The following is a 13,020-nucleotide window of genomic DNA, read 5'->3' as shown; positions in this document are numbered from 1 at the left end:
GCTGCTTTTGACTCACCTGCTCTCACGCATCGTTCTTACCTCACTCAGTAACGGCAGGATTCAGACATGAAGGATTCAGACTCGAAGGTTTCAGCGCCTGTCGTAACCCCGGTTCATTTGTGGGTCTTGCGTCTGTGTTAGTTTAGATGTTGTGTCTAACCCCACATCCCCCATGGGGCCGTCTGGGGTTGTTTTTTTTTTTCTTTCCCCCCTCTTTTCACACAGGGCTTTTTTGCACCAGAACTCTGCCACCCCCTCCCTGTGCCCTCCATGCCACCCCTGACTAAGTCGGGGCCTGGCCGCCTCAGTGGTAGCGGTGATACCACAGCCTTAATGACAGGGCAGCGGAGCTCTGCGTCCGCCTCGCCCTGCCGCCTCACCTGCAGCACACTCACCCAGTTTTACACCCTGCCACAGAAACAGCACTCAGTTGTGTGTGTGAGAGTGTGTGTGTGTGTGTATAGTTAGAATAATGTTGCTAACACTATTACTAACTGGATGGTTTTACTGACAGTGGCCATTATGTGGATGTCTCAGCGTCCTTATTTGAACACGCTTGTCACGCCACTGACATGCCGCTCTCACGCTTGACATGCTCAATGCTCACTGGCTGAAAACAAAGCGGCGTCTCTAAAACGAGAGCCAACTTCACTTTGCTTGCGAAACAGAGAAAAGGGCGAAAGTGGGATTAGGTAATACAGTCCATCAGTGAATAATCATCTTTTATATACCCTCTGTTGTGCTTTTACTTTGAATTCTTGGAAGAAAAAGAACCATTTCCTATCTAAATGACACAGCTGGTTAGGGAAAATGTGCATTTTACCGCTGTTTTCCAGCATTTGATTGGCCGCGAGTAGGATTACATCATTTACAGGGGTGAGGTTGGGTGGAGGGGGTAATTGTTTGGGTATTATATTGAGTTTATTGCATGCATTTAGATGTAATTGCTTGACCTTACAAAACAATTCACAAACAAACATAAAGACAAGCTTCCAAAGGGGCGGTTACATGTGGAATTTAATGCGTTCCTCTTTTCTTTTTCTTTTTTTTTTGTAGAGCCAGAGGAATTCCCACTGAAAACATGTATCCATGAGGAATGTTTATTTTGCAAAAGATTGGACAATATCAGCCCCAGCTTGTTAAAAATTGAAATAGGCCCTTGTACTTCGACATGTCAGCTTTCTGAACTTACCACAAAAATACTCATAAATGTAACCAGTTCACAAGGGAGTCATAACATTACAGTTCGAGTGATTCATGTTGTGAGTCACTTTGACTGCTTCTGCAGAATAGACTCGCCACCTTGTTTGTTTAGCCACATACAGCACACGTATCGAATACATGTACTGTAAGTAATACAGCAAAAACAATGTTTAACAAGAGCAAGTGTCTACAGCCATGTTAATAGCTCTGTGATGCTAACATTGACAGATGTTTAGCATGTATCATGTAAATGGTAAATGGACTGTACCACTCGAAGCGCTTTTACACTATATGTCACATTCACCCATTCACACACACACATTCATACACCATTGGTGCAGCCATCGGGAGCAATTTTGGGGTTAAGTATCTTGCCCAAGAACACATCAACATGTGGACTGGAGGAACCGGGAATTGAACCTCTGATTTTCCGATGGGTGTACGAACCGCTCTACCTCCTAAGCTACAGCCGCCTCAGCTTTACCTTAGTTCAGGGTGTTGGCATGCTAATATAAACTTTATTGAAGAAATGAAATATTTGTCCTGGAGTTACGTTATATGAAAAGTTTAGGGGTCACCAAACTTATTACAGTTCATCCTGAGGGTAAAGTGTTGGAAAGGTCATGGCGATCCATCCAATAGTGGTCAAGACATGTCATTCAAAACCACTAGTGTCAACCTCGTGCTGGTAACAGAGGGAAAGTTAGGGGATTACCAAATGTATGATTCAGTATGATTCATCCCATGGGGACTGTGAATGTCTGCTGAAGATTTCATGTATAAAATGATCTTCAAATGACAATAATATCGTTTATCGCGATTATTTCTGAGACAATATATCGTCCAACAAAAGTAGCTATCGTGACAAACCTAACGGTGAAAGCAAACAGTCCTGTTGCCTCATAGGTGGCAGGAGGGACGTACTGCTCACTGCATGCACCATTAAAATGTTCAGCATGTTCAACCTTGCATGTCACTATTTGCATATAATCCTTTTGACTGCCTTTTTGTCATTTTGACCCTTTTATAACAGGTCACATTCATTTCTGCTGCAAGCTAAAGTATCAGATTAAGTTTCTGAGGTCAACAGTATACCCTCCCTACCCACATACACACACACACACACACACACACACACACACACACACACACACACACACACACACACACACCCCTAGAAAGCAGTATTGCCCTTGTTCCAACTGAGTTACTGATTCTCTCTCTTTGTCTCTGTGTTACAGGTGGAGGGTGTAGGCCTGTACTTCCGTCAGCAGCTCCTGCAGTCCCGTCACCGTGGCGCCTTTGAACTGGCTTATGTGGGCTTTGTACGCCTCACCGACATGCTGTGCAGGTGCGTGTTCACATTCAGGGCAAAGGGCCTGAAAGGTAATACTGCTGAACAGCTACGGGCTTCTCTCATGACAGAGTGTAACTCTGCTTCGTCAATAGCAAGAAGACAAGTTCTCTCAGCAACACTGCTCAGATATAATTACTGTAATTCCATCAAGATTTGATAATTGATATTATTCATTATCTGGAGCCTTCGGGACAGCCAACAGAGACGCCATGGGTATGAAAAAATTTAAGCTGCTGATAGAGTGTGACAGTGAAATACACTTCCCATCAACTCTAAAGCGGACTAATTAACAGGTATTATCTCATTTTGTTGAATCCATACATGAATGGATGAGTAAAAACGACAATTACAGATTATAGGAAGAGTTACAGTGGAACTATTTTTAGACAAACAACAGCTTAACCGTGCCCCCAGAGCTTCTGTGAAGTCTCTCCAACTACAGAGCTGACTGCCAGGTACTGAACTCACTGAGTACAGGTTTTAGGTTTTGGCCTCCGTACAGCCACGACAGTACCAAACCTGGCAACCTCCCCTGTGACAACATGACTTCAGGAAGCAAGGAAGCTGCACTGAGCCCAGCTGTCATTCACTAAGTAATAGTTCGACCACATAACTCCACCTCAAACCATAAACTGTCATTTTGACTTTTTTTTTTGTTGCTGGTTTTTGACGTGTTAAGTAAGACAGTTTTAAAGGGGATAGAAGGTGGATTTTAGCTGTTTCCAGTCTTTATTCTTTTAAATCAGAGGTGTCCAAACTATTCCATAAAGGGTTCATGTGGCTGCAGGTTTTCATTCCAACCAAGCAGGAGCACACCAGGCCTGACTTTAATCAGCTGATCTCAGTCTTCAGACAATTGATCGGTGGACAGGTAATCGTGTTTGCTCTTGATTGGTTGGAACAAAAACCTGCAGGCACACAGCCCTTGATGGAATAATTTGGACATGCTTGATTTAAATGAAAGGTGTTATGCCTTCATGATATAACTTGTCAGTTTAGGATATCAGTCTAATTATTTTGTTACTTAGAATGATTGCAATGATTGTATTTCAATTAATTACAAATCAATTACTTAAAGATCAACATTATCATATATCAAGGACAAAATCTATAAAAAAAAATAGGATACCACCAATTTATTATAGTTTTTATCTCAGTTTTCTGTTTGAAAACCTCTCATGCACGTTGAACATTACTAGACAGACAGAGCCTCTGTGGCATCGTGTTGCCAGGGGCGACATCAAACTCCACGCTCCCCATCACCTCCTCTACTCATGGAAATAATCCCTCCATTATCCAACGGATAAGAGGGAAGAGAAAAAAAAAAAATTCCAAACAGGAAAGACTTTCTCACTTTCTCGCCACCTCGCCGGTTTCCTCAAAGGCCGTTTGCGAGAAGACGTCGTCTTTTTAGCCCCCGCGGCAGGTGACGAACCGCAACAACTGTCTGCAGCAGCGTCCACTTTGAACCACCCCGACACCGAGCGGTTAAAACCAAACTCACTTGTTTTTGTTCTTGTTCTGAAATCAACGGACGGCCAGTGTGTTGTGTAATGAGGGCGACATTCTAGCGGTCGTGCGGGGGAGCACTGGGGTGTGTGTGTGTGTGTGTGTGTGTGTGTGTGTGTGTGTGTGTGTGTGTGTGTGTGTGTGTGTGTGTGTGTGTGTGTGTGTGTGTGTGTGTGTGTGTGTGTGTGTGTGTGTGTGTGTGTGTGTGTGTGTGTGTGTGTGTGGATGGTATGCAGGCCGTGTGCTGGGTTATGGGGTGTTGATTGCGGGGTGCTTAACCACAGCCTTTTGATGCTCTGCCTTGGGATCTGGCACTGGTGTGTTCCACTGTGTTTGCTCTCTCTCTCTCTCTCTCTCTCTCTCTCTCTCTCTCTCCTGCTCTCTCTCTCTCCTGCTCTCTCTCTCTCTCTCTCTCTCTCTCTCTCTCTTGCTCTCTCTCTCTCTCCTGCTCACTCTTGTTCACTCTTGTTTTCGTCTCTCTGCCTGAGTTCCACACTTTCCCCAGTTAGTCATGTGCATTTATATCTCCCAGTTGTTTACATCGTATACCTCACTGTGTGTGTTTGTGCATCCCTCATGTGTCAAGCGTGTTTGACAGAGTAGACCGGAGTGTTGCGCCGCGCCCTCGCTCCACACTGGGATTGTTTTAATTCATCCTCTCTTCCCTCTGCTGGCTCTTGTTAAACGGCTGCCTCTTACAGAACAGGGCAGAGCGGTTTTCTCGTGGGTGTATGTTTGCCAGACCTGCCTCTGATCGTATTCTTAGCATTTGTTTTAAAACACTTTGGAGAACCAGATGCCACAGAGAACAGCGTAAATGTGTCAGAAAGACCAGGAATTTCCTTTGTAGTGTTAAACAAGAACTCACAAACAGGGTCACATAAAAGAATAGCACCACATTCGATGTGATTTAGTCTCTAAGGATGCATAATGATGTGTTTCAGGTTGTTGGATGAGGTGATTGATGCAGGTGGAAACCCTCGGGTGCTGTCTTTGGAGCCACTTGTATTTGGAAGTTCGTTAATTATATCGTGTTGTTGTTTTTCAAGTTCCTCAAGTCATCCGGAACTCTCTAAACTGTCACTTGAGAACCATCACCACAGTTTGTCAAACAGGTTATAAAAAAATAGAAAAAATAATTAAAAGCTGTAGCGCCTCAGCTGAATGGTTATTATGCATGCCACAAAACTGCAATGTCCCAGGTTCGATTCCAGCCAGGAACCCATGTCTCTCTCTCCCCCTGTTTCCTGTCTGCCTCTTACTAAATGCCAAACTTTATCTTTAAAAGTTTCATAATCATTTGACACTATATGACCGTGGTTACGTGTGTCTGTGGACACTTTGCAGTTATATAATGATATAAACTCTGTAACAGTAGTGTGTTGCAGTGAGGCTTACAGGTGAACTAACAGGTGTGTCTCTCTGTTAATCAACACATCAATAGTACCATTCTTTACAGGTAAAATTAGCAATCATGCTTTGTCATAACCAAATAATGCTTGTAAATAATTTGCAATGCAAGTTATTCCTTAGTAAATAATTCATTTATTTTATGCATTTTTGTGTAAAATTTAACTTTAAAATGAATCTTAAACCTTTAATTCATATAATCACATTAAATGTATCTTCCACCATCATTTTGCAGTACATCTGTTTGAGAGGCAGGTAATAAAAGCAGTGTACTGGAAAGGTTAAAGGCTTGGTTTGAATACATGGTTTTATGATATGAACAACAAAAAAATGTCCATTCAAAGTTATGTTATTGTACATTATGTGTAAGTGTGCACAAAATGATAATAGTACATTGTTTAAATTGACAGTTTGAAGTATGCTTGTGTATGAAAATGTAAAAGACCCCTGTTACTGTATTTAAGTTTTTCTCTGTGTGTGTGTGTGTGTGTGTGTGTGTGTGTGTGTGTGTGTGTGTGTGTGTGTGTGTGTGTGTGTGTGTGTGTGTGTGTGTGTGTGTGTGTGTGTGTGTGTGTGTGTGTGTGTGTGTGTGTGTGTGTGTGTGTGTGTGTGTGTGTAAGGAGTGGCAGCCAGGCCCTGCAGCAGCTTCCGGCCCGTTGGCTGTCGGAGGTTCTGGAAGAGGTCAAATCCAGCGATCCGTCATCCAAACTGTGTGCCACACGACGCAGCGCTGGAATCCCCTTTTACATTCAGGTGTGTGAGCCTCATTCTAGCAAATATGAACACCCAGGCACAGTTTGGGATTTGTCTTTCAAGTTTCAGGTCATTGCCAGTGATCATACCTGACACCAGACTTTCATAGATGCATGTGATCTACTTGTTTTATGTAAACTCTGCTCCTATCAGCTGCACTGGTATAATGCACTGGTATAATGCCACTATAATTTGCAGTTCTGAAGCAGGGCACATTTGGTTGGAAATGACAAATCCCAAACAGCTCTGAGCAGAAACATGAGGACCTAGATTACAGTTTGGTCTGAATGAAGGGCATGATATGGTATGTGTTACGGAACGAATATTGGAAAAGTTGTCTGCGGTTTAGTAATAGAAACCATGTGTGTGTGAGTGTATTTGTGTTCCTGTTTACTCCTAAATGTAGTGCAATCAGCAGTTCTTGGCATGCCCCCCCGAGCAACTCATGCTGGAAGAACATTGGAGTTTTTTTTTTAAATCCATCTGTCTCACATAAGCACTCATCACACACACACACACACACACACACACACACACACACACACACACACACACACACACACACACACACACACACACATACACACATACACATACACATACACATACACATACACACACACAGACACACACACACTCTGTCCTTTGGTTGACCCTCTTCATAGTCACCATGCCCACACACCTCTAACATTGTGTTGTAATCTCTGACTAACCCACCTTAACACTTGACTGACTCTCACTCTGTTATTGAGTCACCACTCGCTTCTCCACTTCCTCTGATTACTGATATTAAAACAAGACATTACAGAGTTCAAGTTTAATCACAGCGGTCATTTTGGAGTGTGTTTGCTCTTTTTTGTGGTTATACGTGCAAGACGAAACGTCTTTGCCGCTGACGTCACAGACTGTCTCCTGGTTTTAAGCATTTATGTGCCATTATGTTGGTTTAGATGACAGTTACACAGTCTAAAAGTGGTCTGAGTGTCCTTCAAAATATTTAGCTCTTTATTTTGCTTTTTTAATTGGTTTTAAATACAGTTGTAGGGTTCACAACTCCTGAATTTGACCTCCTGAAACAGGCAGCAGTAGAATAGATATGTGAAATATAATTAAAGTAATCTTTAAAAATATCCAAGTAATTATTTTGCTTTTTAAACATTGGTTTTATATAGCATTCCAGGGTTCAAAACTCCTAAACTTGACCTCCTGAAACAGGCAGTAGTAGAATTAATATGTGAAATGTCTCACAAAAGATGTTAGTCTTTATTTTGCTGTTTAAAATTTGTTTTAAGTAAAAATCCAGGGTTCAATACTCCTGAATTTGACCTCCTGAGACAGGCAGTAGAGGAATAAGTATGTGAAATATCTGCAAGTGAAAAACCTTTTTGCATGGCTAATACGACCATTTACTAAAAAGAAAGATGTCAGAGCTCTGTTGTAAGTTAAAGATGTAACAAAGTAAGAAAAGAGGAGATGAGGCAAAAGGTTGGATGAAGGGAGATGTAGAGAGAGAAGATAAGATAAAGGAGAAAAGAGGAGTGCCCGACAAAGTGGAGGAAGTCTGTGGAGAGGCAGAAGCCGTTTTACACCTTGGCCCAGCTTCGCCCCGCATTCCTTCACACAGAAAGACACAGTCAGATCCGGGAAGTCTGGCCTCCTGTGCGCTAGCCTTCACGCTGGTCTGGACCGACCCGGGGACCAGACTTCAGAGGAACCAAGCTGGCCCTCCTCTTCCTCCCACGTACCTCTACCACCCCCCCACTACCCCTGAGAATTCATAGAAGCCAGACTTTGCCTCCTCCTCCATCTCTCCATCTCTCCATCTCTCCTACCTCTTAACCATACTGTAACCCAGGCCAGACACACAGCTGGCTCCCATCAGCTCCCACAGTAAGATAACTCCTCTCTCACACAGCAGCCAGTCGCTGTCACCTCCTCGCTCCAACATCCAACACTCCCACTCCTGTTGCACACTCACGAGGATGTCATTCACTCAAGCTTTTAGTATAGACAGACTTATGTGATCATATATCTGATATATTTATATGGAAGGAAACAATGTCCCCTAAAGAAAATGGGGAAAACATATAATCTGACATAGAAATGCATTAAAACATATACTTTATGTATGTATATTTTTAAAATCTTGTCTCCAGGCTCTGCTCTCCTCTGAGCCCAAGTCGTCCAGTTGCAGCCTGCTGAAGATGACCATGAGACAGCTGATCGCCCTGGCCATGCCCTCCGCCGACAGGAACACCGACAGCTCCACCGTGCCTCAGGTTTGACTACCAGGAAGCTTCATACACAAGTCCTACATTTAGTCAGATCTTTTCTAGGAAAGACATTTTCTTTGAAGATGTGTTTTGCATGGCCATGTGATATTCTGAAAATCTTAATAGCATCTATTGCAACTTGTGGTCAGAAGTACAGAAGCGTCCTCGTGACTATTTAAACGTTACTCTTTACCCTCTACTGACGTCATTGCCTTTAATGCGATATGTCTCCTCTGATTGGTTAAAGGTCCACGCTCTGAACATCCTGCGAGCTCTGTACAGGGACACCCGTCTAGGGGAAAACATCATCCCCTTCGTCTCCGATGGAATGCAGGCCGCCGTACTCGGCTTCACCTCTCCTGTCTGGGCTGTGAGTTTCAACTTCCACATTTGCCTCTTTATCTTTGTACCAGGATTGGGACAAACTAAAGGGAAAACCTGAATAAATGAGTGGAGAAACATACAGGTGCAATGCATAGTACAATAAAGCATTTAACATCCGATCATGCTCTGTGGTATGTATAAAAATGCTGAGCAAGCCCAGTTTTGGCCAGTTGAACACCTATGGGAGATTTTGACCCAAGGCATTAGACAGTGGTTTCCACTATCATCATCAAAACACCAAATGAGGGAGTATCTTTAGGAAGAATGATGTTCATCCCTCCAGAAGAGAAGAGTTTAGGGACTTGTAAAATCAATACCAAAGCACATGGCGGCCCAACACCTAACCCTAACCCTAACCCTAACCTGTCTACCCTTTCATTTGTCCCTGATCTGTATCTACTCAATTCATTCAATTTGAACTTTTAAGTGTAAAATGTTTATCATGAAAATCTGGTTATTACAACATCCACAAAAAAGTAAGTTTATACCAAAAACTAACACAGATGTCAGCTTGCTACATTATGAGTCTCAAGCCAAGACAGTCCCGTAAAGTGTGACGTAATAGCTTGACTTCATGCGCACCTGTTGCAGTTTACAGGACTGTCGTAACTCTGGTTGTTCTGGCTGGAGTTTAGAGGTATGAGTGAACTTGAAGGTCTACTAGAGGGACAGCCTAAAAAAGCCTGTGTTTCTTGATGAAGTATTATCTGGTTTGGTTATTATCAGGTTTTAGTTTAGGACTTTTTAATCATGTGGGTGGTCATGTCATCTGCTATGATTTCTTTGTGTCCTTGTAAAGCACATTGTGACTAATATCTATGAAAAGCAATATATAAATACATTTTATTTACTTTCTTACAAAAAGTGCAGTTACTACTTTGTTCAGCCTGTTCCTGCCTGCTGGTAAGCTAACAGCAGCTAGCCAACTGTCTGCAAATATCAAGCTGTTGTGAAGAAGCACAAACAGATGGAGTTACGAAACTTATTATTAAACTGAAGGTCTGCACTGACTTAAAAATATGTTGTTTCAATCGTGGTTTAATCACCCTGAATTTAGCAGGAAACAAATGTCGACTGTGAATTCACCCCAAACTTAAAAAGAGGTCAAGTTTTACTATTTAACTGTATCTCCCAGCCTTTCTTCATATCTATCCAAAAGCTGTGTCAGCAAAAAGTCAACAAACATCCATGAAGGCAGGATTTATTTAAAACTGGCAACTCAATATATACCTGGGAGTATATCAAGCAAAACTTGATAGTTCCAAATGAAGTCACTGCTTTCCAATTCCTTTTCTTGTGATGCACAAACAGACTTATAAACTCTTTCCCTCTCTTATTTTACTCCAGGTGAGGAACTCCTCCACTCTCCTCTTCAGCACTCTGATCACAAGGATCTTTGGAGTGAAGAAAGGGAAGGACGAACACTCGAAAAAAAACAGGTCTGCTGCTTTTTCCCCTCTCCAGCACAGCTCCAGTTTACCGTCATGTGTATCAGTGTTTATACTGGCAGGCCGTTACTACAAATCAGTGGTTATCAGTCATGTATGGACTAAAAAATAAGGTCCTTAAGTCGCAATTTCTAGTGCAAAAAAAGCTGTCAACTACAAGAAAATGTGACCCTCATTTAATATATGGGAGCCAGCTTGTTTCCAGTGTAGTTTCACTTGTTTCAACTATTTTAAAGCAAAACATAGAAGTCATCTTGAACCTGACAATAATTATCCAAACTGTCTCAACTTATTTTTTCCATCTTTTTTAAGATCTGAATTATTTAAAAGTCTGAGCCAGACCTTCTAGCACAGAACATAAAAAATCTATATTTTTTTGTGGTAAAAATGTCAAGACAGCAAACATTTAGAGTGCTTAAACCAAGGTTAATGAAGCACATTTGTCTGAACAGCTGTTTGGTACCACCAGGGGTCACTGTTGTAACACCAGTATGACTGAAATACTCCACTGCTTTAAAAAGCTTGTAGTGATGCAGCTCTTCACTGCTGCTACTCCTTACCAGGAAATGACACTGGATTCAAAGATATAAAGGGCAGTTGCGCATAATTAGTTAAAGTGGAAACTCAAAATTTGAAAATGTATTAAACTATTGTTCACATACTACACTTCACATGCAAGGACTGTCTGCCAGCTACACCCAACAAATGACTGCGCACTTTAGCAGACAGGTGCATCATGGGGAGGGATGTCTCGGTTACAGCTGGCGAAAAGTATTGCGCAATGTCGGACAGAAGCTGGGATAGAGAGACAAAATCATAGGTCATCTGGGCACTAAAATATGGAGCAAACTGCAAATAATCATCTCAGAGTTGTTTGCAGATTTGTGTATTTTGTCAATAAAACACACAAATCATCAGTTTGTCTTGTGGCACACTGACATTTAGACTTTCATGCCTGTTTGGTAGATATTTGAATATGATTATTCTCTGTGTGTAAACAGCTTCTGTGGTTAATTTGTTTGCTTGGTTTACAATTTTAGTCTGAACAAGAACAAGCCTAAAGCAAGACCCCAACCACCCCTTTGTGAACAAAATGCCACATGAAATGTTCACAGTGATAAACAACAACAACAGCACAGTTGATGATATCCTTAATTTCTTTCAGGCCTAAAGTGTAGAGATGACCAAAAACTAATAGCCTACAGCCAGCAAGTAAAGGTACCCTGTGTAGTTTTTTTTGTAAACAAAGTTGTTTACATTTAAAGTTGCTCACAAAAACACACTTACAGACCCTATTTTTGGAAGAGTTTGAGCTCTATGTGTTTCTTATCAGTCTTCTACCTTTACAGCAACCCACATTTAACATTGCCCGGTAGCGCTATTAGAAGTCTAAAACTTCACAGGGTACCTTTATATATCCAATATATCCAGCCTGTCGTGTCACTAATCATTTTTTTGGATCTGGTGTTTCATTTCTTACCCAACAGGTTATCTCTAAGAAGTTTTATAACACACTCACACCCAGTTAAAATAAGGCTGAGCCGTGCGAACGATGAATCTGTTTAGAGGTTTAAGAGGCTTCTGTTTAAGTTGGAAGATTATCATCATCTGTTAGTCCTGACTCGCAATGTGAACTAATCATTTTTCTGTCAGGGACGGCTTGAAAAATCATCGATAGTTTGTGAAGTTTCTGGAAAAATAGTCTTAAATTATTACCGGCTCCGCATTCCTTATCAAACAACCATCCAAGTCCTTGGAAACAGATACTGAAAATGCTGTTTCCACCTATATTTTATGATCTTTTTTTTTTTACTTAGAAGACACAGGAAAGGTGGAGTTTAGCACTCGGGATGGCTGTGTTTCAATTATACAATCAGAGGAGTAATTGGACTAATCAGAGCAGACGTAAGCAAAACACGCACTCTTCTGCTGTCGGACAACGTGATAGCCGTGTGGAGGTCTATATTGAGCTCCGAAAGTGATTTGTGACCTCACTCATAATCCAGGGTTAAGTTTCACAGGGTTTCGGGAACTACTCCAGGAGGCTCAGTCTGGTTCCCTTTTTCTTTTTTTTAACTGTGTTTCTATTGGCCGATTCTCCGAAGGCCCTCTCTCTGAATACTCTTAACCAAGCCAAGGCTGCTCCTGTTTATCTTGTCTGTTTTCACCCGTGTTTTTAGTCTGCTCTCCCTCTCTCTCTGTGAAGCTCTCAGTTATCTACCCCCCCCCCACCCTTGTCTGCAGCTTTTTTTCTCTTTTTTTCTTATTATTATTTTGGGGTTATTTTTACATGCATCTGGGAGCGTTGATGTGATGAAAGAAATAGAAGCATGGCTAAGAAAAGGAGCATTTTTACATGTGTTTTTTTGTGAGTTTACAATACTTTTACAAGTTTCTTTTGATATGCTTTTAATTTAAGGAACAATAGTTATATTACTTTTGCAGCATGCCTGTAAATCTCATTGCGTTCACCTGTGTTTGCTACGAAACCGTGCGTGTACGATCAAGAAAGCTGCAACTCATTATTTAATTGTGTTTTTGGGAGTTTTGTCTTTTCCACAGTCTGTTGTACGTCTGGTCTCTGTTATTACTATGATTTTACGGTTGTGATCTCTGGCAGCAGAAAATGCATTGTGACAGCTTGTCCACTCCAATATTTGGCTCTGTGTGTGTGTGTGTGTGT

At 41.7% G+C, this 13,020-nt stretch overlaps 1 protein-coding gene across 2 annotated transcripts in view; it reads left to right on the top strand.

Annotated features, from left to right (window-relative positions):
- thada (THADA armadillo repeat containing) overlaps positions 1 to 13,020 on the top strand; it is a 96,810-nt gene that overhangs the window by 16,823 nt on the left and 66,967 nt on the right. For both annotated transcript variants that reach the window (XM_062430614.1, XM_062430615.1), the window contains exons 22-26: positions 2,445 to 2,554; positions 6,100 to 6,232; positions 8,389 to 8,511; positions 8,753 to 8,875; positions 10,237 to 10,328. In XM_062430614.1, coding sequence (XP_062286598.1) covers positions 2,445 to 2,554; positions 6,100 to 6,232; positions 8,389 to 8,511; positions 8,753 to 8,875; positions 10,237 to 10,328 — 581 coding nt within the window. The remainder of the gene's footprint in view (positions 1 to 2,444; positions 2,555 to 6,099; positions 6,233 to 8,388; positions 8,512 to 8,752; positions 8,876 to 10,236; positions 10,329 to 13,020) is intronic.

This window comes from Scomber scombrus, chromosome 12, assembly GCF_963691925.1.
Source record: "Scomber scombrus chromosome 12, fScoSco1.1, whole genome shotgun sequence".
NCBI lineage: Eukaryota > Metazoa > Chordata > Actinopteri > Scombriformes > Scombridae > Scomber > Scomber scombrus.
The sequence above is the reverse complement of the archived record's forward strand: the minus strand, read 5'-3'. Positions and strand labels throughout refer to the sequence as shown.